Genomic DNA, 25941 nt, shown 5'->3' on the forward strand with positions numbered 1-25941 from the left:
ATCCCAGCACTATGGGAGGCTGAGGCAGGCAGATTACTTGAGGTGAGGAGTTTGAGACCAGCCTGGCCAATGTGGTGAAATCCCATCTCTACCAAAAATACAAAAATTAGCCAGGCCTGGTGGCATGCACCTGTAATCCCAGCTACTCGGGAGGCTGAGACACGAGAATTGCTTGAACCCAGGAGGTGGGGGTTGCAGTGAGCCGAGATGGCGCCACTGCATTCCAGCCTGGGTGACAGACAGAGAATGAATAGACATTTCTCCAAAGACGATACACAAATGGTCGGTAAACACATGAAGAAATACTCATCATCATCAATTATCAGGGAAATGCAAATCCAAACCACAATGAAGCTACTCTGCCTATGGAGTAACTATTCTTTTACTTTTCTAAAAGTAATAAATAAACTAAACAAAAAACCACACACACAATGAGATGCCATTTCACGGCCATTAGGATAGCTATTTTATATAATATATATATATATATTTAAAAAGCAAATAAAATTACAAGTGCTGGCTATGAGGTAGAAAAATTAGAATACTTGTAAATTGCTGGTAGAAATGTAAAATGCCACAGCCACAAAGAATTACCATGTGATCCCGCAGTTCCATTTCTAGGAATAGATCCAAATGAACTGAAAGTAGAGATTCTAACAGATATTTGTAAACCAATGTTCATAGCAGCATTATTCACAATAGCTAAAAGGTAGAAACAATTCAAGTGTCCATTGATAAACAAAATGTGGTATGAATACAATGGATTATTCCGCCTTAATGAGGAATGAAATTCTGATATATGCTACCTGAAGGAGCCTTGAAAACATTATGCTAAGTGAAGTCAGAGATAAAAGGACAAATATTGAATGATTCACTTATAGGAAGTACCTAGAACAAGCAAATTTGTAGAGCTATAATAGAATAGTGGTTACTAGAAGAAAGAAATGAAGATTTTTAAATTAATTAATTTATTTCGAGATGGAATCTAGCTCTGTCGCCCAGGCTGGAGTGCAGTGGCACGATCTCGGCTCAACGCAAGCTCCGCCTCCCAGGTTCACGCCATTCTCCTGCCTCAGCCTCCCCAATAGCTGGGACTACAGCTCATGCCACCACACCCAGCTAATCTTTGTATTTTTTGTGGAGACAGAGTTTTGCAATGTTGCCCAGACTGGGATTTTTTTCATGGGTAACTGCAAAACCCTGTCTATTGCCCAGGCTGTGAATTTTTTTTTTTTTTTTTAACTCTACATGGGTAGAGTTTCAGATTGGAATGATGAAAAAGTTCAAGATAGTAGTGATGGTTGGAAATCAATGTGAATGTACTTAATGCCACTGACTTGTATACTTAAGAATAGTTAAGATAGTAAAATGTTTATATATTTTATAATAAAATAACAAAAAGGTAACCTATAGAATGAGAAAATAGTTGAAAATTGTGTAAGAAACTTATATCTAGAATATATAACTCTTACAACTCAATAAACATAACAATTAGAAAATGGGCAAAGGATCTTAATAGACATTCTTCAAAAAAGATACACAAATGGCTAATAAGCAAATGAAGAGATGCTTAACATCATTAATTATCAAGAGAATGCAAATCAAAACCACAATGAGATACCATTTCACACCCACTTGGATAGCTAGAATAAAACAGTAAGTTCATTATACATTGTATGCTTATACCAAAATATCACATGTACCCTATAAATATGTACAACTATTATGTACCCATAGAAAATAAAAACATCCCCCAAAAGTCAGATGAGTGTTGAAAGGATGCTGAGAAATCAGAACCCTCGTGCACTGCTGGTGGGAATGTAAAATGGTGCAGCTGGTTTGGAAAACAGTCTAGCAGTTCCTCAAATGATTAAATGTAGAGTTACCATATGACCTAGCAATTCCACTCTTAGGTATGTACCCCAAAGAAATAAAACTTCTACATGAATTTTATTAGCATTATTTGTAATAGCTAAAAAATGGAAACAGCCCAAATGTCCAACCACAAATGGATAAACAAAATTTGGTATAGCCATACAACGAAATATAGTCACTAGAAAGAAGTACTGATACATGCTACAACACAGATGAACCTTGAAAACATGCTAAGTGAAAGGAGTCAGTCTATTTTATGATTCCATTCATATGAAAGTCCTGAATCAGAAACCTATGAATAAGTTCGTAGTTGCTTAGGGCTGGGAGTGGGGCAGGACAGGAAATGGGAGTAATAGCTAAAGCATATAGGGTTTCTTTTTGAGGTGATGAACATGTTCTAAAATTGATGACGGTGATGGTGTTCCATGTTTATAAATATACTATAAACCACTGAATTGTACACTTTAAATGGGTAAATTATATGGTATGTGCATATTTAATGAAGCTAAAAATAGCACCAAGAAAAGATCATTTACAAGAATAAAAAGTACTTATTACATCTAGGAGTTACTTTTGGTTTATACATCAAGGTTTTAGAAACTCAAACACAAAATCACAATATCAACCCTACCTCTGTGCCTCCAGGGCTCTCTCAAAATAGATATATTGAAAACCTACATAAAAACCCTAGCATCCACATAAGACCCAGTCAGTAACATAACCAGTCACTACTGCAAGCTTAGTAGGAACAGTTCTAAATCTATCTGGAAAAAAACCTGTGGGGGTGGAGTGGAGGGAGCTAAGCAAATCAGCAAAAACCAAACCAAAACAAAAAACCTTCCCTGGCTGCCTTTCATAAGGTCAGAGGTTTTAAATATATAAAGAAAAAAATACACTTACAAAGTCTTGTACGTAGGTTTTCTTGGAAAAACATGCAAGGCAATTTCCTTTACATGAATGGGACAAATGTTATATTGTTCTGTGTGACTCGATTGATTTATATATGCTAGTTAACAAGGAGAATTAGTATACTGTTCACCAATCACACTAAAGCAACGGAAATGGGTTAGACTGCCTACTCTCTAGTCCTAGTGAGTCTTAACTTCATGAGAATTTCGGTGACATTAGCCTCCCTTTCACTCTGAAAAAGGATCAAAAGTCGAGCTATGGCCAGCTTTTAGACACTTCCTCTCCCCCGCTAAATGATCAGCTTAAAAGCAATATTTAATAAAACACACACAAAATTTATGCCATTGACAGAAATTTATTCTTCCATTAAGACTACAGCAATCTGAATTGCCTATTTATAGCTGCAAGTCCATCCAGGATTGATGCTAATTAAGGTTTTTTCCCTATCAAGAATAAGACTCCTATGAAAAGAAAAAAATCACTCAAGGAAAAAAATGTAAAGTTCTCCACAATAATTATATTTCATTTAAATTTGGAAATAAAAAAAGGCTCTGTAGCAACAATTGATGTTATCCCTTTATCCTGATAGATGCCATAGACGGTACTAACCTACACAGGCTCCTCTTTATATAACATATGCTACATTTAGAGACTTAATATATGAAGCTTTCTCTTGAAGGCACACATAGGCACACAGTAGTTACTTTGCCAAATAGGCTCAAGGTTTTAAGAGGACCATTTGTTAACGACAGGTGCACTTTGTAGCTATCATATCTTCGTACTCTTTATAGGCAATTGAGCCATCGGGCTCAATGGTCAAAACACTCAAGGGGCTGTATTTGGCAGGTACACATGACGGTCTTGGCACTGAGGAGTCCAGCTTCTCGTAGATGATGTTCTGTACCATGGTGTGAACTGGAGAGCCATACCGGTGTCCAACTGCCCTTGGACAGTCCCCTTTACAGTATCGAGGGTTGTACCTGTGCGGAGCCACAATCCAGTTGTCCCACTTCAGCTGACTAAAGCTAAGTCTAAAGTCGTGGAGCTCACACTCATTTTGGGGAAGAAGAAATTGTTTGAAGTATTCACTCAGATTGAAGGAAGCTGGGCCCAAGGGCTTCTTCAATTCAGAACTGACAGTTTCCTGACCTCTGCGGTGACGGTGATGGGAAGATCTCCCATCCTCAGCAGCCTCTTCTCCCACAGGATAGGCAGACAGACTTCTCTCCTGGTCAGGACCCTGGGAAGGCCTCCTTTTATAGTGAAGGGAATACCAGCTGTGATAAGCCTGAGCACTTGTGTCATTCAAATATAAGATCAGTGAGGGGGACACCAGAAGAGTCATGTTAAACAAACCATTCTGTGCTGAAGGATGCTCCAGCTGGTCTTTCATGCAAGTAAAATTTATAGACATGTGAATACTTCTCTTGTTGGAGGCCACTAAAGGTTGAAGGAGGCTGGTCACATCAATCTGAATCCATTTGTGTTTCTTTCCAAATTCAAACTGTGAGTTAAAGGTAAATGAGTATGGAGCTCTGCCGAGAGTCCTGCTAGAAGACTTTGACTCCTTTATCATTAGATTGCACACACATTTGACAGCAGAGGAAAAAGAAACTGAGTTGTTGATATTGTACAGCAAGACTGACTTGAGTAAGTGTTCAACGGTAGTAATGCGATCCAGGTTAAATAGCAGTTCCACTGATGGAAGGATTCCTAAGAAGAAAAAAAATCTACCAGTAGTGCTTGAAAATGAGTCAACACAACAGGCAGTCAAGTCAAAGAATTAGTACTTCATAATATGCTTTCTCCCTTCTCTTTTCCCCACTTTCTCAAGCCTCAAAAAAAAAATGGGGGTTAATATAGAAAAGGAAGGCAATTGGTATCATTACTAATTCCCAGCAACCTTACTGGACATTTTATCTCCAGAAAGTCAGATTTGGTGGTGAATCAAAGTAACAGGGAATCACTACATTCTGAAGTTTCATTTTTATTTTTTATTTTTTTGAGACAGGGTCTCACTGTTACCCAGGCTGGAGTGCAGTGGCACCATCATGGCTCACTGCAGCCTCAACCTCCCAGGTGCAACTGATCCTCCCACCTTAGCCTCCCAAGTAGCTGGGACTACAGGCATGAGCCACCATGCCCAGCTGATTTTTTGTTTTTGTAGAGGCAAGGTCTCGCCATGTTGCCCAGACTGGTCTTGAACTTCTGGGCTCAGGCGATCCTCTCACCTCAACCTCCCAAAGTGCTGGGATCACAGGCATGAGCCACTGTGCTCAGCCTGAAGCTTCATTCTGAGTAATTTGCTCCAAACACAGAAGCAGCTGAGCTGATAAGGAAAGTAGTATTTTTCTCTTGGATAATCTCTAGAGGGAAAACCATAATAGAAACACTTATCAAGACTTATTAAGATGACATTCTAAGCCCTAGTGAAGAAAGTCAATTTAAAACAATGTAATTGGTCCTAGTTAATTTAGAACACTTGAGATTAAAAACAGATGCTCTAAAACCACTATATTAAAATAGGATATTAAGGAAGCAGATACAACTGCCCTGTTGGGTTAGAATGGTTTTAAATCAAGAGCTGGTAGATATATACTTTTTTTTTTTTTTTTTTTTTTGAGACGGAGTCTCGCTCTGTTGCCGGGCTGGAGAGCAGTGGTGCGATCTTGGCTCACTGCAACCTCTGCCTCCTGGGTTCAAGCGATTCTCCTGCCTCATCCTCCCGAGTAGCTGGGACTACAGGTATGCACCACCACACCCAGCTAATTTTTGTATTTTTAGTAGAGACGGGGTTTCACCATGTTATAATTTTTTAAAGCACCACACCTAACTGCTGAGTCAAACTGTGGACTGATACTTTGTTCTTGTAAGGGCCAACTGTTCAAAACGGGAACTTTAAGCTTTTCTCTCACAGAAAGTAACAAACAAGAGAAAAATATCCTATTTAACACATCACACCAATAGCTGTAAGAGATGTTTAAGGTCCATTTCTGGGCCAAAAGCTTGGTGGAACAGAAAGAGATGCTAACATTCTCTAGCAGCACTTCCGCTCAGCCTTGAAAGCCATTAAGTCTCTGGTGTTGCTTTAAAATTCCATCATATTAGCCCACCTTAACCAATGAGAGCGTTAGGAATAAACAATAAGCTCAAGTCCCAGATTTGTTTCAACTGGATATTGAGTTTTATGCAAAATAAAATGCAATTCAAGGAACTAGGCTCAGCTCCTTTCTGTAATTGAAATGCAGAAGTGTCTATCATCTTCCCTCCACCCAGTTAACCAATCTGCTTTTACATACCTGTTACCTGGTCTCCAGGAGCCTGCTTGTGCCGGGTACAGGGGGTGAAGAGCCGAACAGTGTTGTAGAGGTGACTTCTATTGGATTTAGGAATCCCTTCCTTGGTAGCATATGTCTTATAGAGCTTCTTCATGTAGTGCAAAGCTCTGGAGTCTGGCTGCAGCCTAGGTGACCCACCTCGCCCAACAGATAGAACTTTGAAAAGCGCAGGAAGGAGGCCAGCTCTGTCTCTCTCATCTATATGCTGCAGCAAGGACCAAGGCATAGCCCCAGATTCCAACTCAGCACTAGCAGCAATCTGAGCTTCTCCCCCAGAAGCCTGAGAACCAAGGCTAATAGGAAAACACAGCCAGGCAAAGCAGCAAAACCAAAGGAGGAATTTGTTGGGAAGTGCCATGGCTTGGGAGAACTAGTGAGGAACATATTTCTCCATGCCAGTCCTCTTCCTAAAGGCCAGGAAGAGCCTAGCTTGGTCTCTTAAATAAATTTCAGGTGTGTGGGTGGACTACGGTCACTTCTGTAATCAGGCCTCAAGTATGCCTAGCTGAAGATTTTATCAGCTCTATATCAAGCAGCTGATAACACCTTATTTAGCCAATTTGTTAATTAGATACAGATTTACTTGGTTATTTAGCTTTCCTCTCTTTTCCCCTGGCATTTACGTAAAACCTGTTACTGTTACACTACCGGACTAACTATGTAGCTGAAAGTCTAAGATAAATTGAGGAATGATCTTAAATAAAATCTCTCATTTTTTGAGAAATTTGGATTAAGATGTTCGCTAGGTGCTTGCTGAAACTTCTAAGGCATGTGGAAAAGCTAACCAATTATTCATGACGATACTCAGATCTGCTGGTATGCAACTTATGGTATTAGCTTTACTCTTCCTCTCAATTTATCCTCACGGCCTTTTCCACTTCCAGGTGTTTACAATTGTAATTATTCGCTGCATGTTAATTTGCGAATTTACAAATTTGGGTGAGAAAGTCACAACTGGCATAGAAGTTCCAGAGAGCAGAAAACCATTAGGTCTCTCAGTCCTCCCAGGTGGCTGGGTACAGAATATGTACTTGGAGTACTGGAATTGTATTTGCGATGTTCTTAAAAGAGGACATCGCCTTTAACCTTGACTTATTTTTAAATGTAACATACTGATGTCCTTACTTTGGTCTGCACACTCATCTATACATATTTTGGTTGAAAGGTTTTGGGATGTTTGCAGATGCTATAAAATAAATGAATGTTTTATTATTATTCATCCAAATGGTGGTAGAATTTGCCACAATATTTCTGTCCTTACCTGTATTTCTGTTCTTGCCTTGGAGCTGAGACCAGGCTAGACATTATGGTTTAAAAAAATGAGGCAAAGGAGCACCATGAAAAGCTGAAATGAGGGGATATCCAGCGCCACCCCGAAGGAGACTATGCTGGAAGAGTCAGCCTACACTCATAGTGCAAGATACGAAGCCAGTTTGTGCAGTACCTACATGAGAAAACTAAGGTATGTCTGCAAAATACAAGTTGACTGCCTGCCGAGCCTCCGTGGTCCGTAAGTAGTGTTATAAAACACAGCCAACTGTTGAATGAGAGCTTAGTCCTAGATAAAATATGGCCAGCAATTCCATTAACAAAACACTGACAAGACACCTCAGGGCCAGCTGTACATTGACAACAGCATCGTCAAGCAGAATGCACTTCAGGGAAAACATAGTAAGACCTCTCACCCGACTTTCCTTGCTTCTCACGTGGGGAGAAGAAAGAACTGGGGCATCGTGATTCCCCCCACCCCACGCAAACCATCTGGGGAGGACGCTGGCTGCTGTCGAGGCGGCCTCAGCATTCATCAATTGACGATTATTTGATTATTTTTGTGGCTGAAACTGACGAAACGTTTGTATTATCTCTTGGGAACGTTAACAGCCTGCCAGTGGACTCTAAAACAGAGTCCAAGAGAAGCCTTCGATGTGTGTCCCTGATTTTGGTGCTGGGGTCGCTCACGGCCTGAAAATAACGAAGCCCCCTTTGAGCTACTGGCCAAGGCCAAATAAAACCTCGTGCTCCTCTGCTGTGGGGCGGCCCGGCCTCGGGGCTCAGAGGCGCTCTGTCTACAGCTGGGAAGACTCGCAGGCCCCAACCTCCTGGCCAGCGCTGCCCCGGAGGTCGGCAGGCCCCTTCCTCGTCACCTTTTTGTTCCCTCACCCGCCTCCCGCATTCGGCCGCTTCCTGACTGGGATTCCACAGAAAAGCCGAGGGCTGAGGAGAAGTGTGAGCGCCTCCGCCTGTCCACTGTCCCCCAAAGTCAGTTCAATCCCCGACGTCCTCCGCTAGGCTCCACCCCACCGGCCCGGGCAGGGCCTCCAAGGCACCTCCCACCTACGGGTCACCCAGTCAGCCCACTTCTTTCTGGGACAAAGGCGTCATCCCTTAGAGACAGTAGGAAAATGGTATCTCCCGGAAGTTACCTCACGACCTCCAAGAGCGGCTTCCAATCTTGCCGGAAATGACGAACGAGTCAACCGGATCGGTGACTGTGGAGGGCGAGCTGAGCCCTGTGCGTGAGTGGGGTCTGGTTGTGCAGTGTTGGTGGACCCTGGGAGGCTAGGGGCGCCCCGCTGGGCTGGGAAAGGATAAGGAGTGCAGGGGCAGGAGTCTGGGGTTGGGGATGGACCCCCGCGGGGACTGCGGCGCTTCGCGAAAGCGAGCCAAGCGCCTGTCCACCCTCGGTCCTGCAGGGCCGCCGCCACAATGGGCCGCGAGTTTGGGAATCTGACGCGGATGCGGCATGTGATCAGCTACAGCTTGTCACCTTTCGAGCAGCGCGCCTATCCGCACGTCTTCACTAAAGGAATCCCCAACGTTCTGCGCCGCATTCGGGAGTCTTTCTTTCGCGTGGTGCCGCGTGAGTGCCTTGGGCCCGCGGGAGCGGGAGGCTGGACCCCAGCAGCAGCAGCAGTCACTGCGCCTCCCCTCTGAGCGCTGGCGGCCGGGCAGGCGCTCTGTAACTTGCCGTACACACCTTTCTCATTGAATATTCCTGACCGCCCTTAAGCTGGTCATATTATCCTCCCCATCTTACATGGGGAAAACTGAGCTACAGAACTGAAATGACTGGCCCAAGGTCACTCGGGTGATTCCAGCATGTTCCTCTGAGGTCATCTTTATTTAGTTCTTACCAGTGGTGAAATGCTTTGTGTTAAACGTGCAGCAGATAGTGATGATAGTTGCATGGCCTTGGATATGCTAAGAACTACTGAAGTGTATACTTTAAAGAAGACAAGAGGACTGAGACCTTTTTTTTTCTTCTATATGTCTTATATGTGTGCTCTCTGTTTACTCTCTTAATTTTTAAAGAGTTTGTAGTGTTTTATCTTATCTACACATGGGGGACTGAAGAGTTCGAGAGATCCAAGAGGAAGAATCCAGCTGCCTATGAAAATGACAAATGAGCAACGCATCCGGATGACGGTTCCCTGTCTCTGAAAGACCTTTCTCTGGAAGAGGAGTCTGCATTGTAGTGTCTCAAAGACACAATAAACTTCCTATGGTCTGCACTGTTGTGATATTACATTTTTGTGAGTAGAATCCTGTGTGACCACTAATATTCAAGTTCATGAAGCGCCCCTCCTCAGCATGAGTCTTGAAGTTTTGCCTGGTCTCGGGTTTTGGTGAAAGAGCAGGGCTCCCCCTTTGTTCCATTATCTACAAGAAAGTAGCTGCAGGTACTCCTGCAGCTAACCATTTGTGGGTGACATGGGCTATGGCGAGTGCTGGTTCTTGGCCCTCTGCTCCCATAGCAACAATAAAGTCTACTAACTATATTGTAATTAGTATGTGTCAGGGACGCTTTTATTTTTTATTTTTTGAGATGGAGTCTTGCTCTCTCACCCAGGCTGGAGTGCAGTGGTGTGATCTCGGCTCACTGCCATCTCTGCCTCCTGGGTTCAAACGATTCTCCTGTCTCAGCCTCCGAGTAGCTGGGATTACAGGTGCAGGACACCACACCTGGCTAATTTTTTGTATTTTTAGTAGAGACAGGTTTCACCATGTTGGCCAGGCTGGTCTGGAACTCCTGACCTCAGATGATCTGCGCGCCTCAGCCTCCCAAAGTGCTGGGATTACAGGTGTAAGCCATGGTGCTCTGGGCCTCAAATACTCTTCTTAGCTACACAAATGAACTGTTAAACCTCACAAGCACCTTTAACGTATCCTCATTTGGCAGATGAGGAAATGGGCACAGAGAGATTAAGTAATTTGCCAGAAATTATACAGCAGTGAATGGTGGAGTCTTGCACTAAAGTGATGCTCTTAAAACTATGCTCTATTGCAGGGGTGTCCAATCTTTTGGTTTCCCTGGGCCACACATAAAATACACTAACATTACAATAGCTGATAAGCTTTAAAAAATGGCAAAAAAAACCCTCAGCGTTTTAAGAAAGTTTACAAATTTTTGTTGGGTCGGATTCAAAGCCATCCTGGGCCGCTTGCTGCCCAGGACTGCGGTTGGACAAGCTTGCTCTACTCTCTTTCCTCCTAAGGCAGGCCTTAGCCTGAGGGGATATCAGCTATAAAACGGATGAGGTGATCTCTTAGCCTCCACAGCAGTTTTCTGTTTCTGTGCCAGGAGGCCAACAATGTTTTCAACCATATGTGGTTCATAAAGCCTCAAAGATTTACTCTGGCCCTTTATGAATAAAGTTTACCCCTGATCTAAAGCCTTTAAATTATCTTTTTGGTATTAAAGATACCATTTTCCCTTCGCCCACCGAGAGATGGTGGGGGTAGGTGTGGTTGGCAGTTTTATGCCTCTAGTTCCTTAGAGAGGCTTCTCTCTAAGCTTCGGGACATGGATCTCACCTGTGGTAGCAGGTATGTGGAATATGATGAGTTGTCATAGCTCAGTCAGTACAGTATATGATATGGGATCTGAGATCCGTTTTTAGAAACTCTTCTAAGGACTCTTCCTGCTAGCAGCAACTTTGATTCTGGGTCAGACTGTTTTTTTTTTTTTTTGAGATGGGAGTCTTGCTCTGTCACCAGGCTGGAGTTTAGTGGTGCAATCTCAGCTTACTGCAACCTCCGCCTCCCGGGCTCAAGTGATTCTCCTGCCTCAGCCTCCCAAATAGCTGGGACTACAGGCGCATACCAACACAGCCAGCTAATTTTTGTATTTTTATTTTTTTTTTAGTAGAGACGGAGTTTCACCATGTTGGCCAGGATGGTCTTGATCTCTTGACCTCGTGATCCACCTGCCTCGACCTCCCAAAGTGCTGGGATTACAGGTGTGAGCCACCGTGCCTTGCCAGACTGTATCTTTATTATCCTAATTACTGCTATTGCCTTTTAAGAATCAAAAGTTAAGATACTTCAAAACATGGCTGGATGCAGTGGCTCACACCTGTAATCCCAGCACTTTGGGAGGCTGAAGTGGATGGATCACTTGAGGTCAGGAGTTTGAGACCAGCCTGGCCAACGTGGTGAAACCCTGTCTCTACTAAAAATATAAAAATTAGCTGAGTGTGGTGGCACATGCCTATAATCCCAGCTACTCAGGAGGCTGAGGCAGAATCGCTTGAACCTGGGAGGTGGAGGTTGCAGTGAGCCAAGATTGTGCCACTGCACTCCAGCCTGGGTGACAGAGCAAGACTTCAAAACAAAACCTAAAAGATAAACTACATTGTGAGGCAGGATACGGGGAGAAGGCTGAGTCTTACAGTCTTGGGCTCGTCCTCTTAGCCCGTCACTTCCTCATTATGTGATATAGGCAAGAAACCTACTTTCATGAGCCTTAAGCTTCTCACCCATAAAATAGAAATATTATAAAGTTCTTGGGTTGTGGTGATGGTGAAATGAGTGACAAGTGTCTGGCAAGATGGTACAGGCTTAACACAGGGCAACTAACTGAGGAACTCTTCTACCTCACCCCCAAAAGACAGTCTAATTTTCCCATTTGCCTCTTTGTCCAGATTTATTCCCAGGTCTTGCAACATATTTGGGTCATAGACTTGAGAATGATGAAAACTGTGGACCCATCCTTACCTTGCATAGCTTCAAAGAGTTCACAGCCCAGAGGAGGACCACTGCTTTGAGAGGCCGTTAATGTCTTTCTCCCTCTGGTGTTTGCCCCAACCCGCCGAAGTAGACGGCCACCCTCTCCCATCTTGCTCACCTTGTTCTACACTTAGACTTTCTCCCTGGTTCTTTGACTCCTTTGGAGTGACCAGCTCAAAAGATCCAAATCCCTTTTCTCAGCCCAAACCAGGCACCAAGCCTATTCTTTTTATTCCAGGAGTGCTCTACTGAGATGACTCTGCCATAAGCCCTGTGATGTGTGGAGCTTCTGCTTTGGATGAAATTAGTCTGCTTTAAGCCTGTGTCTCATCAAAGGGCTTCCCTCTCTAAGCTTGGGGAAATGGATCTCACCTGTGTGGCAGGAGTGCTGAGGTGGTGGGTGTGTGGAATGTGGTGAGTTTTAGTAGTTCAGTGCTCCTATACATGACCTGGGATCATTTTAGGGGACATTTGCAGAAATCCTCAGCGGAGGACCTGAGTAAAACCTTTGAAGGAAAGACAGCTGCTGTGGGCTTCAGTGCTGGTAACCCATCTGGAGCTTCCAGTCCTGGGTATGGATCCCTTACCTGCTACTCTGGCACAACCACTTGCTCCATTTAACCTTTCTTTTTCCAAATGCTCCTGCCCCCACAAGCGTTTTTATCTATGGGCTGCAGAGTCTGATGAAAGGAATGCCCTTGCTCTTTTAGTTTGCAGGCAGTCCTCAAAATGCAGGCCTAAGGTAGGCCCAAAAGTCTATGCCAGTTCCAGCTAGCAAAAAAGCAAATACACTTTGACCTTTTGTTGAAATTTTACCTGGTAAAGTTTTTCCATTTCAGAGTCTTTCATCTTTTATTATGCACCTCCTGCTTAGGGACAGCAAAAAGTTTCCAATTACTGCCAACTCCTAGTGATCGACCTGGAATGTGTTTCAAACAGCTGCTCATGTAGCTATACCCTCTTTCTCCCATTTCATCCTAAGCATTTGCCTCAGAAGCATAAAATCTCTTGAGAGTTGTATCCAGAGTTACCAAGCTCTCAGCTATCAAATCTGCTTCAGTCTCATTTTCTTCTTGTAAATTAGTCATTTGAACCCCCAAACTGACAGAATAGGAGACTAAAGCCCAAAAAGGGGAAGGGCTGGCCTATGGGCAGTTGCACTCTGTAGACCCCAGGCTACTGCTTACCAGCCAAGCATTCTACCTTCTTACGGCTGCAACTGTTAAAGGCTACTTAGGCCTTTCTATTGGATGAAGGAGCATGTAGTTACGTGTATATTCACTGAGCAAAATACTTGATTGTAGAATCCATGAAATTTTTTTTTTTTTTTGATTTCAAGAAGAGGCCTTCACAGTCTCTCAAGTATGGGATGGCTGTGGACAAATACTGCCAATTCAGCTAAGTGCTGCCTGGATGTTGCTTTGAGTTTGATTTTTGCTCCATACTTAACTAAAACAACTAGCATTCACGTAGACATATGTTAAAATACTTTCCCCTTCCCCAACAGTGGTTCCTTCCACAGACAGTGACTAATGGTTTTTTCTTTTGGGGAGAGGGTGGCATACAACATAGAGGCTTGAACCAAAGGCCTCTGCAATGTTGTCACACTCATGAGGATGAATGGTCCTTTCCCCCTACACACAGAGGGGCAAGGGCTTCAAGCTCTTTCTTTCCTTGACTGTGTTATCAGCTTTACAAATTAACACCATGCTAGTTTGATCCTGCTAGAAGTGCAGGAAGGCAGAAATGGAGGATTAGGAGAATTACTCATCTTTTGGATGAACAGTTTCCAAATCCCATTTGGCACATCACTCTAGACTGGTAAAGGGGAGGCTGACACTGAGGCCACAGACCCAACTGGCTCTAGGACATCACGTTGTTCAGTCCTTTGCTTATCTAATCATTTGTGTTCTTACCCAGTGCTCACTAGGTCACCCACATAGCCACTTCCCCTCCCAGCAAAAGTTCCCAGTTTAGGCGCCTGTCTGGGATCATCCAGTATCCAAGCTTAGGGGTGAAGGGAGGGAGCAGAGAACTAGTCTCAACTGGTTCGTTGGTATATAGGTCTCTTCTCAATGTTCCTAAAGTGCATGCAGTGGCATCCCCCTCAAGGCCTGGCTCCATGATTCTGAGAGGACTAGAATCAGGACAGTCAGATCTGTGGTCACATCCTGCCCAATTCCAGCTCTGAGGTCCATCAAACCATCTGCTTCTCCCTTGGCAAGAAGCTCCCTCTGTCTGACTGGCAGCAGGGTCAGTGGCCATCCTTTTCTACCTTCAGCTGTTGTGCATCTCCTCCACGTTTTCCTGGAGTAAAGGAACAAGCAGGTTCTTATCCAAATACCCAACCTGTGAAGATGAGACGGCCCTTGGGAAGAGGTATTAGCCAAGTTTTCAGTATGATGCCCGGCAGAAAGAATTGTCTTAAGCTTATTATCCTCCCAGGTCATAGGAAGATCTAAAGTCCAATGAATCTCCTTACTCGGAATTCACAGCTTTCCCCTCAAACTTAAAATGCCCATGTCATTTCACGAGTACCCATAACTACCCATCGTTTAGATACATGTCCTCCCTTGGCCTAGAAATCTGCAGCAGTTCCTACTTAAACTGATGGATGCTTTGGGCTTTGGAGGTATCTCATCCCTATGCCTGTTGCCCTGAAGCTGCCGGAAGGAAAGGCCCCACTCAACTACTGGGAAGAAAGCCCATAATTCAAGGCTTTTAATACAGTCACTACACAAGCTCTCCCTCTGATTTAGGAGATCTTGTTACCTCCTCATCTACATGTGCTTAAAGACAAAAAGAAACCTATACTTATTCAATTCACCTGTGGGCCAAATAAGTCTCACATCCAGCCATTCCCCTGAGAGGGCGGGAGGCCAGACTTTGAACTTTCCACAGCTGGGTCTTCATTTTACTAGTGAGATAAAGAGGTGCAGATTAGGGTGACAGTCCATCTAAGCAAGTGGACGATCTGGGGAACTGTAGGCCTTGCTGAAGCATCCTCCCACAGAAAGGAGATAAGGGCCTTATCCAATTGCCTGTACACAATAGATCAGTGCTTCTTTCCTAGACAAGGCTGAAAGGGGCCAACATTATTTCTGAAGACTTCATTATTGGAATTCTATGGGAGTGATCTCACTGAGCTATTTTGGAATAGAAATGTGGCTAGTTGCCTGACCTCCCTCAATGGTTTCACGTGGCTTTCAAAGGGAAGGAAGGGCAGTGCTGACTTTTGGTAAAATGGGCGAAAGGGTCCATGCCAGCAACACAATCACTCAAAGTCCAGATGAGGGATCAGTAAATACAACGTGCCTGAAAGGTGGCCCTTGAGCACATTCCTCCGGTAGACATTAACTTATTAAATTGATTCTGATTACAAATATAAACTTTGCCCCCATCTCACCCAGTAACAATGCAAGAGTTGATGTCAGTCTATAAAAGGAAGTAGGAACTGTCCCTGGCTTTCAGGCTCCAACATCCTCCCTCTGTCAAGATGTGGCACCTCAAACTTTGTGCAGTCCTCATGATCTTCCTGTTGCTGTTGGGCCAGGTAAGGAGGGAAGGATACTTATGTGTGTGTGTGTGGAGTGTGGAGATGATAGTGGTGGTGGAACTTGAAAGCTAGATTCAGTCCTGAGGAATGGTTCCTCTGTTCTGAGTCTACAGCATCTGCGGAATGGAATGATCACTCTTCCAAGGTGTGCAGCAGGGTGTCAACACTTTCATATCTGAATGTCTTTGCCCTTACAGATAGATGGCTCCCCAATACCAGAAGTGAGTTCAGCAAAGAGAAGGCCACGGAGAATGACCCCATTTTGGAGAGGGGTTTCCCTCAGGCCTATTGGAGCCTCCTGCCGGGATGATTCTGAGTGTATCACAAGGCTATGCAGGTACTCCCTGAACCTGGGAGCAGGGTTGGGCCAGAGAGCCCTGGGAAGCTGGGCAGAGGAGTGACAAGGGGACACATGAACCTAAGAATAAAGCTGGGATGGAGGAGTTCTAGACTGAGACTAGGAGCTCCATGGAAAATCCCTTAGGAGTTAGGAGCCAAGAACAGCTCTATGTGGGTACCATGAAAGAGTGGTGCCTTTCCATTCTTCAGTCTTTCCTGAGACTGGACAGATCAAGCAAAGAGGAAGGAAATGCAGCATAGGTGGCCCTGGTCATTCCTAGACCCAGTCTTAAAAAACTACCCTTTCTTTTCCCCTAGAAAAAGACGCTGTTCCTTAAGTGTGGCCCAGGAATGATGTACATACCAGGGAAAGAAAGGACAGCAGTCACCTCCGACAATGCTCCGTTCTATGGAATATTGATTAACTGCATTTTGGCTGGAGACACCCAAGTGAAGCAATCTTGTATTTTTAATATTTAAAGGCAGATGTATGCTTTAAATTGGTCTCCATTTCTTCTTAGTATGTTGATATATGGATAAGCATAACTAAACTTGTCAATTTAGAGTTTATTTTTCTATGGATACTATTAAATGTCTCAAATTGAAATTTTAGCAGTCTGGAATTCAAGCTTTGGAGGGAAAGAAGGATTCACTTTGTATACTAAAGAAAAAAACAGCATTGCCCAATAATGTGTTAACTTCTCAATCTGGAAAGTGTAGTGAGAGCTACATAATCAATAGCTACGTAATCAACTTCAGCAAGTTCCTAAGCTGTGGCCCTGGATCCCTTCACTCCATACTCTTCAGGGAGGTGTCAAAGGTGGTCAAGCTTGGGAGGCTGAGGCAGGAGAATCACTTGAACCTGGGAGGTGGAGGTTGCAGTGAGCCAAGATCATGCCACTGCACCCCAGCCTGGGTGACATAGAGAGACTCTGTCTCAAAAAAAAAAAAAAAAAAAAAAAAAAAAAAAAAAAAAAAAAACAGATGGTCAAGCACTTGCCATCTAATGAAGCACCCAGGTTTGTCTATGGCTGTCTGAAGATAAGGCAGAACAGAGAGAAAAATCTAGTTTAATAAAGCAATGAAAGCCCAAGCCACCAAAAGCACCAAAAGAGATTTAAGATTTCTGTTGGGACAAGGTGAATTTTGACATATGCACAAGGACCCATGGCCAGCAAGTTCAGAATTTCTGTAATCAGAAAATGAGACCTCAGCTGGTGGGAACAGACTTTTAAAGAGTAGTAATGGACCTTAAGACACAAAACAGGAATTGCATGAAAAGGGCTCAGAGTTGAAGAAATATAAAGAGTACAGTGTTCAGTAACTTTAATACAGAAAATCTATTTGATATTTATTAAACTTAGTTTCTCCAACTATGGTTTGGCATTGTACAAAGCATCTTAATGACACAGTAGAGTTAAAAAGATCTTTACAAATTGAAATGTGATACCCTTGTCTCCAAATATTTTAATTACCATAAATTTGTTTAAAAATACACATTAAACGCATGTTTGACACTCTAAACTTTCTATACTCTCAATACCACAAAATACATATAATATACTATACAGATGTGGAAAAATCTAGTTAGTATATAATACTTTGCTCACCATTAACAGCTTTATCGTGTGAAATGCACATACTGACTTAGAAATCCTAGCTTTTGAGCCCCAAAGTACCTCTGAAATTGTAATGTATTGCAACAAATAAAAATCACAGTATATAATTGAAATTCTGGTTGAAAATGTCAGATGCCTAAATATTTTGGATAAAAGAAATGTAAAACAAAGATTTGGTTCATGTACAAAACAAAGGCATCCTTATCAGTCACTAACAGTACCTTTCTGCAAAATCAACAGGCTTTTAATTTATCAGTGACATTATCTCCCCTCCAAAACCCTCCCCAAATATCAAACAATTATTTACCAAATAATTTTAATTTCAAATAAAAGGATTTTCAATAAATATATAAGCATTTCCATCCTCCATATACAAAATTTCTTAAAACCATTCAAAATGGAGGCTAGATAGAAATTTTCATAACTGTGCTTACCAACCCCACAACTGGCCCTTAAAGGTGGTGCCTTTTCAGGCAATGTCAACTGGCCAGTTCTGTTGGTGAGCCCCCTACCCCCACCCCACCCATCCCAGTACTGTTGAATGCTCATGTTAATGATTTGCCAGGTGTGTGCATAAAGTTGTAAAATGGGGACACTTCTGGAACACCAACAACAAACTCAACAATATGGATGATCATGGCATTGATTTGAAAGGCAGCATTTCCAAATTGATATTTTCCAGAGAGGAACATAGCAGGTAGAAAATTCCAATGGTTAAAAGCTGAAAAGAAGTCCCACATGGAAGCAGTAAGAGGTCAAAACTGAGTATCACTAGAGTTTCTGGGTGGGAGCTTTTTTATTTTTAAGAATGGCAAGTTATGTTTAGCTGAGTAACAGTGGCAAGGAGAGGTCAATGCTGACATTCCTGAAAGTCAACTTCTTTACATGATGACTACTTAGGCTGCTATTTTAGGATACTTAAAGATCTCTAAGACTTGGATTAGACTTAACTTGAATACCTTATTCTGTGACCAAATTACATGAAAAGAAGATACATAGTTATTCTTTCCATTCCCTTTTCTGGAGACAGCAAGTTCTTTCTAATTAACCATAGGGTTCATGTGAATAGGAGCTTTGTAAGACCAGCATCCACTTTACAGACTATTAATAATTTACTTTTTGTCACTTGCTAACTTGGTTTTGGGGTCTAGAGGTCTAAAGTGAATTTCTCCATTAGCGAGTATCTGAAAGACATGCTCACAAACATGAAAAATTTGGCCTCTTCTCACTACATATTCCAAGGTATTCAATAATTATCTCTTCTATTAGTTTTACTGAATAGCAACCTTAGATGTACAGTATTATTACTGGAAAAAAAAGCCTGCCTCTTCAATACATTAATGCATAAAGCTGAAATGAAATTTATGTTCCATGTATTAGGGGATATACAGGTATGATAGGTGTCTATATGGGTTTGAAATGCTCTGGCTCCCCAAGTTACTTAGGTTTTTTAAAAAACATCATCACAAGCTGCCTAACAGTCATCCCCAGTAGATGTTCCTGGGACCCAGACACAAACTCCTATAAATCAAAATATATAATGAGGCCATACTGTTCAATTAGCAACTGGAAAATTAAAATCTTTCCCACCCTGTAAGAGCCCTACGACACTACAGAAGGGCTCAAATACATTTTAAAAGTTAATTTACTACAAATCATAGTAATTAAGCTTTAACAATCTAAAGGAATACACATTGCACCCTTGAACATTAATATTCAAGGTGTCAACAAGAAAGTGTCTTAGATCAATTTAATAAATAATGTGGAAATAGTTGCACTAAGCTAAAATACTAAACACACACATATTTGACAAACTAATTTCATGTTTTCATACATACATACATATATATAAAGTGTGTATGTGTACAGAATTTTAAGATCCAAAGTTGCATACCCTTACACCTAGAAGAGTGCACAGTGTACTCCTCCTCTATATAACTAGGCATCACTGACTGGAACAATCACTGGCTGCTCTGAAACTCCAGAGTACTGGCCTCTAGAGCCAGAACTTTCATTTATAACAAGTGCCTTTTGTAGGCTCTTGCTTCAGAATGCAAGCTCATTCATGAAGAAATGTACCAATGTTTCTGTCATTAAATACAAAATTATGCTGTCTGATCTGTCTGATTAAACCTTTAATGAAAAGAAACGAACAACAATTTTTTAAAAACTAGTGAATCTAATAAAGCCAAGTGTGTCATTCAAAGTGCAGCCCAAGTGCCTATGAATCCGCCACTGCCAGAGCTCCCAGAAACACAGGTGTCTGTGGGCTCACGCACACTGCTCTCAATTGTTTTTACACTAGAGAATTAAATAAATGGTGGTCAACCTTCTCCACTCTTCGGCAGCTATAGCTGTAAGTTTATCTGAAGTACTCACTGCATATAAAGTCACTTCTTGGCTACTTGCCCAGAAAAAGGTGGCACTGAGGCAAGGAATGGGCTGGATGCTCCCTAGCCAGACTGGAGCCTGGGCTGAGCTGTGGAAACTCCCCTGAAGGGGAATGCTTCCCACAGCCCAGCCCAGTCTGGCCCAGGCAAGACTACTGTGACAACTGCAACCACTGCAGTTGGTTCGTTGGTTGCTTGTAAAGAGTCTAATGGTGTATAGGCTGCTGCCTCCTGGCATACAAGTGTAGTCATAAAGAGCAGTCAACAGAGTAACTGTTTAAAATAGTTGTTGTTTCTATAATTAACCATATACTAAGTACAAGTCTCAGACTAAGTTTTTAGCCACTTGTCAAATTCAGTTTTAAATGCTTAGAAAACACTGAGGACACCTATTGAGGAGGGAGGGGGGAAGGTCACCTGTAAAGGAGTCCAAAGTATGTGCTGGAGCAGATGATGACAAAGACAGAACATCTAAGAAGATAGACATGGAGGAAAGGGAGTAGTATTTCCACACACTATGACATTGAAAATTCAATCATTTATGATAGGATTTTGATCCATTGCCCATTACTACCTTGTGGGAAAAATCCTCCACAATGAAAAGGTTGAAAAATTCATTCTCCAAAAATTGACACAGTTTTAAAGAGAAAATATTAGAGCAGCACCATAAACCATGCAGGAAACTCTGCTTTAACAAAATATCAGTGTGACCCCAAAAATGCTCCTGCTGCCTTTCAGGACATACAAGAGACTAGAACACAAGAACTTAGAGGTATCCCATTGGCTGTTGTTGCTGAAAGTCTGAAAGCCCAGAGGATACTTTTTCCATTTCTAAGACATCACTGCAAATTAAGGAATCCAAGTCAGAAAAATCAGAGAAGGACAAGACATAACATGTACTTGATTAACAACCATTATTTCTTACTAAATAACTATCATGATCATTGAGAAGTTGTCCTCTTATGGAAAACTGTTCCTAGAACACACTAAGATTAAGTTAGAAAGATATCAGAGGCAATTTCTCCAAGAGAAACAGGTTAAATTCAACATAATTTGTACATCTCAATCTTCAATGATATCTAAAAACAATCTGAGGTACAAAACAGTTAAGAAGCTCTATAAATATGAGGCCACAAGGACAATGAAAGTTCACTAACTTCAGAAATAAGTGTAAAAAAGTCTCAAACACAAAGGATTCACTGCACTACTGGACTTGAAACTTTTCTATCCCTTCTTTCCCCTTTCCTATTTCAAGCCTTAGCAATCATCTACAAATAGTAGGATAATCTTTTTTTCTGACTGAATGGATTCATTTTTGGAATGGGGAGAGGGACAAACTATTTTTCAAAGCAGCATTACCCAGCTGGTTAGACTAAGTCATGTACCAAAGCAATAGCTTTTCTGAAAGAACTAATCTTTATATGACCCTAAAGAAAGATTTAAAACGAAAGAATTGAACATTATTATTGTAGAAGACCAATCATGTATGGACGATCTGGTCCTAGTGTAAAACTTCATTTGTAAACAATCCATAGAGTCTTCATTTAAAGGTAAGATTTAAGGCACACCAAACATGATAGGGGCATGAAAAATAAAGTATAGAGGGTACATTTCTTATCTTAGACTTCTATATGCACCTTGTAGCAAAAGGTACTTTGATATACAACTCTTACAGAGCCAGCTTCTTTAAGCTCTACCCCTGGCTCCCCTCCCTGTCCCAAGAGCTCACACTGAATCAAGTTAGGTACACTTTTCTAGTGTGAAATTTTCTGATTCCATCAGAAACATACATCATTGAAGAGGGCCTTCATAATACAAAAGGAGTAAACAGAAGATAGGTTTAAAAAGGAGAAATTCATCATCTCTACATCAGGCATTAGAACTGTAAGCTGTATAGCAAAAGCACACACCGAAGCTCCAGCCTATTTCTGTATCAGTCACTGCATGCTCATATCAGAGCATCACAATCCAGTATGAGGGGGAAAAATCTGAAAAATAACTCTAACCGTCAAAGATAATCAATTAAAGACACATAGGCGGCAATCCTCAGGAGTTGGATCATCCTTTTTTCCACAGTAACTTATTCTGTTTCGACTAAGTGTCAAATGATTAGCAACAAAAAATAACATATGGTTTTAATAAAATCCGTAACGTTCAGGATTGTCCTTTTATGAAACCCTTCAACACGAAATGCTTCTTCTAGAAAGTTTGTCCTCCCTCTTTTGTAATGCATTAAATGCAAGCTATAGTCACCGTGTGATTGCTGTAGTGTTATTAACACACATTCACAGTTTTTGAAATAATGCATACCAAATCAGACACATTTCATAGTACATACATGTAGAATGCCATTTTCTCATATTTAAGTGATTTTTTCATGTGTAGAAGAATATCCTTAATACTAACTGTAAATTCCACAATAATAAAATTGGAGTTAAGATTTCAAATATCAGGTCAGGTAGCAGGTGTAGAAAGAATATGTCCTTATTTTAGATGAACCAATTCTTACTCTTAGAACAGCTACCACAAAAAGATATTAGGTAATAAAGCTCCCAAGGTATATAAATAAAAATGTCTACATTAAATTTATGCTAAATATTCAACAGAGTAAATTTATAGGCAGAAATAACTAAGTCTTAAACTAGCCCCAATCTGGGAACTTAAAAAAATTAAAATAAATAAAATTTCAATTCATTAGTTATGAATTGCAACTGGAATTTCAATCTTATCATAGCTCACGGAAACCATCTTATCAATGTGCTGCAGATTTAAAAGCATTTAAATAATCTTTCACATTGGAAATATTAAAGGGCCAACTGACATGATCGCTTTGGATTATCAAAAACAACAACACATGAACCAACGAGGAGAAAACTATTCCTCATTCTTAGTGTCGACTAGGTGGTATGTTATGGCAGTTTTCCTTCGTGATGTGACACAGTGTTGTGGAGAAAATCAGAGGCAACGAGAATGTGTTCAGTTCAAGATATCAACTTGGCATCCTGGCGAAGCCAGTGCAGTCCCTGCCGGGTATAACGAACTAGATCTGTCATGATGCTTGCATTAAAGATGAGAGGGCCCATTACTTTATCCAGTTCAGCAAAGAATTCTAGAAAACCAAAAACATTCATTAAATGATATATACTCTTTTGAATCACTGCTTTAAAACTATGAGTAGAGATTATAAAACAGCATTCATAAACTCAAAAAATACCTCCTCCTACACTAAAATGCTTACTGTCCATGTTTTAGAGCAAATCATTCCACAGTCTCTCAAGTTACATTTGTTCCCTAAGTCATGCAACATTTTAAACAGAATGTATGGTCAGAAATTAAGTGTTATATATAAGCAGGATTCCATGAATGGAAATGATAAATTGCTATTATGCAGTAGATATTATTAAAATGAAGATTTAATGCCATAATGTGCTATTGATTACTCAAAACATTTTGTGCATTGCTTTTGTATAAGAAGCAAGTGACACAAAAAGGAGGACGTTCTTTGCCTGTTTCCTGTAACAGCCTCTGTGAGGTTAGACACTTAAGATTATATCAAACTTTTGGCTTACAATCATATGCCATGAACCAACTGATAACTAAATCCCATGTTTTTATTTATTTTCATTTATTTTTAGACAGTCTCCCTGTCGCCCAGGCTGGAGTGCAGTGGCGCGATCTCGGTTCACTGCAACCCCGGTCTCCTGGGTTCAAGCGATTCTGCTGCCTCAGCCAAATACATAATACAAAAAAGTTTTTTTTTTTTTTTTAGTAGAGATGGGGTTTCACCATGTTGGCCAGGCTGGTCTCGAACGCCTGACCTTGGGTGATCCACTCGCCTTGGCTTCCCGAAGTGCTGAGATTACAAGGTGTGAGCCACCACACCCGGCCACAAATTATGTTTTTATAAATACAGCTTTATGTTGAATGTTGGGATTCCTAGCCTGGGCAACATAATGAGACCTTATCTCTACAAAAAGTAGAAAAATTAGCCAGGTGTGGTGGCACACATCTGTAGTCCCAGATACTCAGGAGGCTGAGGCAGGAGGATCACTTGAGCCCAAGAGGTAGATGCTGCAGTGAACTGTGACTGTGCCACAGCCTGGGTGACAGAGTAAAACCCTGTCTCAAAAAAAAAAAAAAAAAAGTTGGGATTCCACTTTTACCTTTCACCATTGCCTCTCTTTAGGGACAGGAATCTTTCATTTTCATCTGATTACCTGTTCACGCTGTAAGTATTTAAATGTACTCTGTGACAAAATGACACTTGATTGGCTAATGTAGTGTTTCTCTGTAAAGGATCTGCCTAAAGAGAAGCTGCATGCACATATTTGCTAATAACATCTACTAAATAAAATGGTGGTTATACAGTACTTTCCACTAAGGTCTTCAAAGACTTTATAATTCTCAATGTCCTTGGTTTGGGAAATAATAAACTTTTAAAGGGCAAAGCCTCAAACAACCTAATTTTAAAGAATGTTAAGAATTCTGGCCGGACATGGTGGCTCACACCTGTAATCCCAGCACTTTGGGAGGCTGAGATGGGCACATCACGAGGTCAGCAGTTCAAGACCAGCCTGGTCCACATGGTGAAACCCCATCTCTACTAAAAATACAAAAATTAGCCGGGCATGGTGGCGGGCACCTGTAATCCCAGCTACTCAGGAGGCTGAGCAGGAGAATCGCTTGAAACCGGAAGGTGGAAGCTGCAGTGAGTCGAGATCGTGCCACTGTGCTCCAGCCTGGGCAACAAAAGCGAAACTCCATCTCAAAAAAAAAAAAAAAAAAAAAAAATTCTATTCATTCCCTAGTCTCCTTTATTTCACAGGTTTCTTCCAATATACCTAAAAATCCAGTATGAGCTTGCTTTCTTATACATTAACCTTCTCAGATGTACAGATGTTTGGATGTAATCTTATGCCTATTGCCAAATTTACTGTTAACCATCCTAGGGTAGGACATATATTTTATTACTTTTATGGTATGAGCTGCATTTAATGTGCCAGAATATAAGCACATTTGTCTTAGTCCAAGAACTATTTTCAGTTTAGTTTTGTCACCAGAATCATGAGAGGTATCTTTTGACCAAATTCAGTTTCATTTATTGTTTAACTGCTAAGCAATGAAGACTATTAACAAACAGATTATCATTAACTCTAAAGTAAATAATAAAACTAAATACAGACTAAACGCTTACTTAACTAAATTATAAAAGTTCCTTCTAACAATTCCATCCCTTGAAGTTTATCCAGAAACCTACCTACCTTTTTGCTCTTTGGAAAGCTGTTCAGCTTGGTCCCAAATTTCGGTGGCATAGAGGAAGTTGGATGTGACCTGAACATAGCTGGCTGCCATCTGGTGGATCTTCTGTGGAATGGTCACTGAAGAACCACTTGCAGAAGCACTACTGGCCCCAGATGAATAATTTCCTGAATTGCCTGGTGACAGCTTTGGAGAAACAGGGGAAGGCATCCCCACAGCTTTGCTACACAACAGAAATAGGAAGCTTGTTCATATGGACATGGTAAGCATTATAAAATCAAGTACTACTAGCTCTTTCTACATGAAAGCATTTAAAATGTAAAGATTCTCTTAAACTAGATGGGTTTTCAGAGAACTACAATTTCTTCTAAATAAGTACTATAATCTTGTAATTCATAATCTTGTTATCTTAGAATCTGTAGCCTTTGTTTTAATGAATAACAACAAAACAAGAGATGGACAATAACTGAAGAAGTCATGCACCTTGTTACAGTTCAAAGACTTAAAAGCCAGATCCCCTCACTCTCTGCTCAACACTTTCCATCTGTTCGGGCATATAATTACATATTTTTTATACTGTTTTGTAGAAAGTTTGGTGGAATTCACATTTAACCTAAAAAACTGTGGTAGAAGATGGGAACATCTTT

General features: G+C 41.4%; 4 protein-coding genes across 13 annotated transcripts in view; 2 read left to right on the top strand and 2 right to left on the bottom strand.

The window, feature by feature from the left end:
* Positions 1–539: 539 nt before the first annotated feature.
* Positions 540–8529, bottom strand: GDF9 (growth differentiation factor 9). Of its 3 annotated transcripts, none has more exons than XM_063604624.1 (4): positions 8283–8529; positions 7384–7419; positions 6084–6327; positions 540–4497 (listed from the first exon to the last, which is right to left on the bottom strand). In XM_063604624.1, the coding sequence occupies exons 3-4, from the start codon at positions 6214–6216 to the stop codon at positions 3527–3529; spliced, it is 1104 nt and encodes a 367-aa protein (XP_063460694.1). In that variant the 5' UTR covers positions 6217–6327; positions 7384–7419; positions 8283–8529; the 3' UTR covers positions 540–3526. The 3 variants fall into 3 exon arrangements, with proteins under 3 accessions (XP_063460694.1, XP_063460693.1, XP_063460692.1); XM_063604623.1 differs by having other exon boundaries at positions 6084–7308; positions 8283–8518; XM_063604622.1 differs by having other exon boundaries at positions 6084–7308; positions 7384–8509.
* Positions 8530–8828: 299 nt separating this feature from the next.
* LOC100987427 (cytochrome b-c1 complex subunit 8) lies at positions 8829–9634 on the top strand. The gene is made up of 2 exons (XM_003829294.6): positions 8829–8982; positions 9435–9634. Exons 1-2 carry the CDS (start codon positions 8829–8831, stop codon positions 9527–9529), a joined length of 249 nt encoding a protein of 82 aa, XP_003829342.1. The 3' UTR covers positions 9530–9634.
* Positions 9635–9774: 140 nt separating this feature from the next.
* On the top strand, positions 9775–18608 carry LEAP2 (liver enriched antimicrobial peptide 2). Its single transcript, XM_003829292.5, has 3 exons — positions 9775–15684; positions 15885–16024; positions 16345–18608. The coding sequence occupies exons 1-3, from the start codon at positions 15628–15630 to the stop codon at positions 16379–16381; spliced, it is 234 nt and encodes a 77-aa protein (XP_003829340.1). The 5' UTR covers positions 9775–15627; the 3' UTR covers positions 16382–18608.
* AFF4 (ALF transcription elongation factor 4) overlaps positions 17348–25941 on the bottom strand; it is an 82386-nt gene continuing 73792 nt past the window's right edge. For all 8 annotated transcript variants that reach the window (XM_003829291.7, XM_008954658.6, XM_063604619.1 and 5 more), the window contains 2 exons: positions 25297–25517; positions 17348–23144 (listed from right to left, as the gene is read on the bottom strand). In XM_003829291.7, coding sequence (XP_003829339.1) covers positions 23017–23144; positions 25297–25517 — 349 coding nt within the window. In that variant the 3' untranslated portion in view covers positions 17348–23016. The remainder of the gene's footprint in view (positions 23145–25296; positions 25518–25941) is intronic.

This window comes from Pan paniscus, chromosome 4 (assembly GCF_029289425.2).
Source record: "Pan paniscus chromosome 4, NHGRI_mPanPan1-v2.0_pri, whole genome shotgun sequence".
In the NCBI taxonomy this organism is placed as follows: Eukaryota; Metazoa; Chordata; class Mammalia; order Primates; family Hominidae; genus Pan; species Pan paniscus.

Excerpts from the sequence above, each read along its gene's own strand:
- GDF9 (XM_063604623.1), bottom strand. The coding sequence starts at position 6,480 with ATGGCACTTCCCAACAAATTCCTCCTTTGGTTTTGCTGCTTTGCCTGG. Across the intron at positions 4,498-6,083 it reads TCCTGGAGACCAGGTAACAG|GAATCCTTCCATCAGTGGAA; the intron begins GTATGTAAAAGC and ends TTTTCTTCTTAG.
- LOC100987427 (XM_003829294.6), top strand. The coding sequence starts at position 8,829 with ATGGGCCGCGAGTTTGGGAATCTGACGCGGATGCGGCATGTGATCAGC. Across the intron at positions 8,983-9,434 it reads TTTCTTTCGCGTGGTGCCGC|AGTTTGTAGTGTTTTATCTT; the intron begins GTGAGTGCCTTG and ends TAATTTTTAAAG.
- LEAP2 (XM_003829292.5), top strand. The coding sequence starts at position 15,628 with ATGTGGCACCTCAAACTTTGTGCAGTCCTCATGATCTTCCTGTTGCTG. Across the intron at positions 15,685-15,884 it reads TCCTGTTGCTGTTGGGCCAG|ATAGATGGCTCCCCAATACC; the intron begins GTAAGGAGGGAA and ends TTGCCCTTACAG. Across the intron at positions 16,025-16,344 it reads TGTATCACAAGGCTATGCAG|AAAAAGACGCTGTTCCTTAA; the intron begins GTACTCCCTGAA and ends CTTTTCCCCTAG.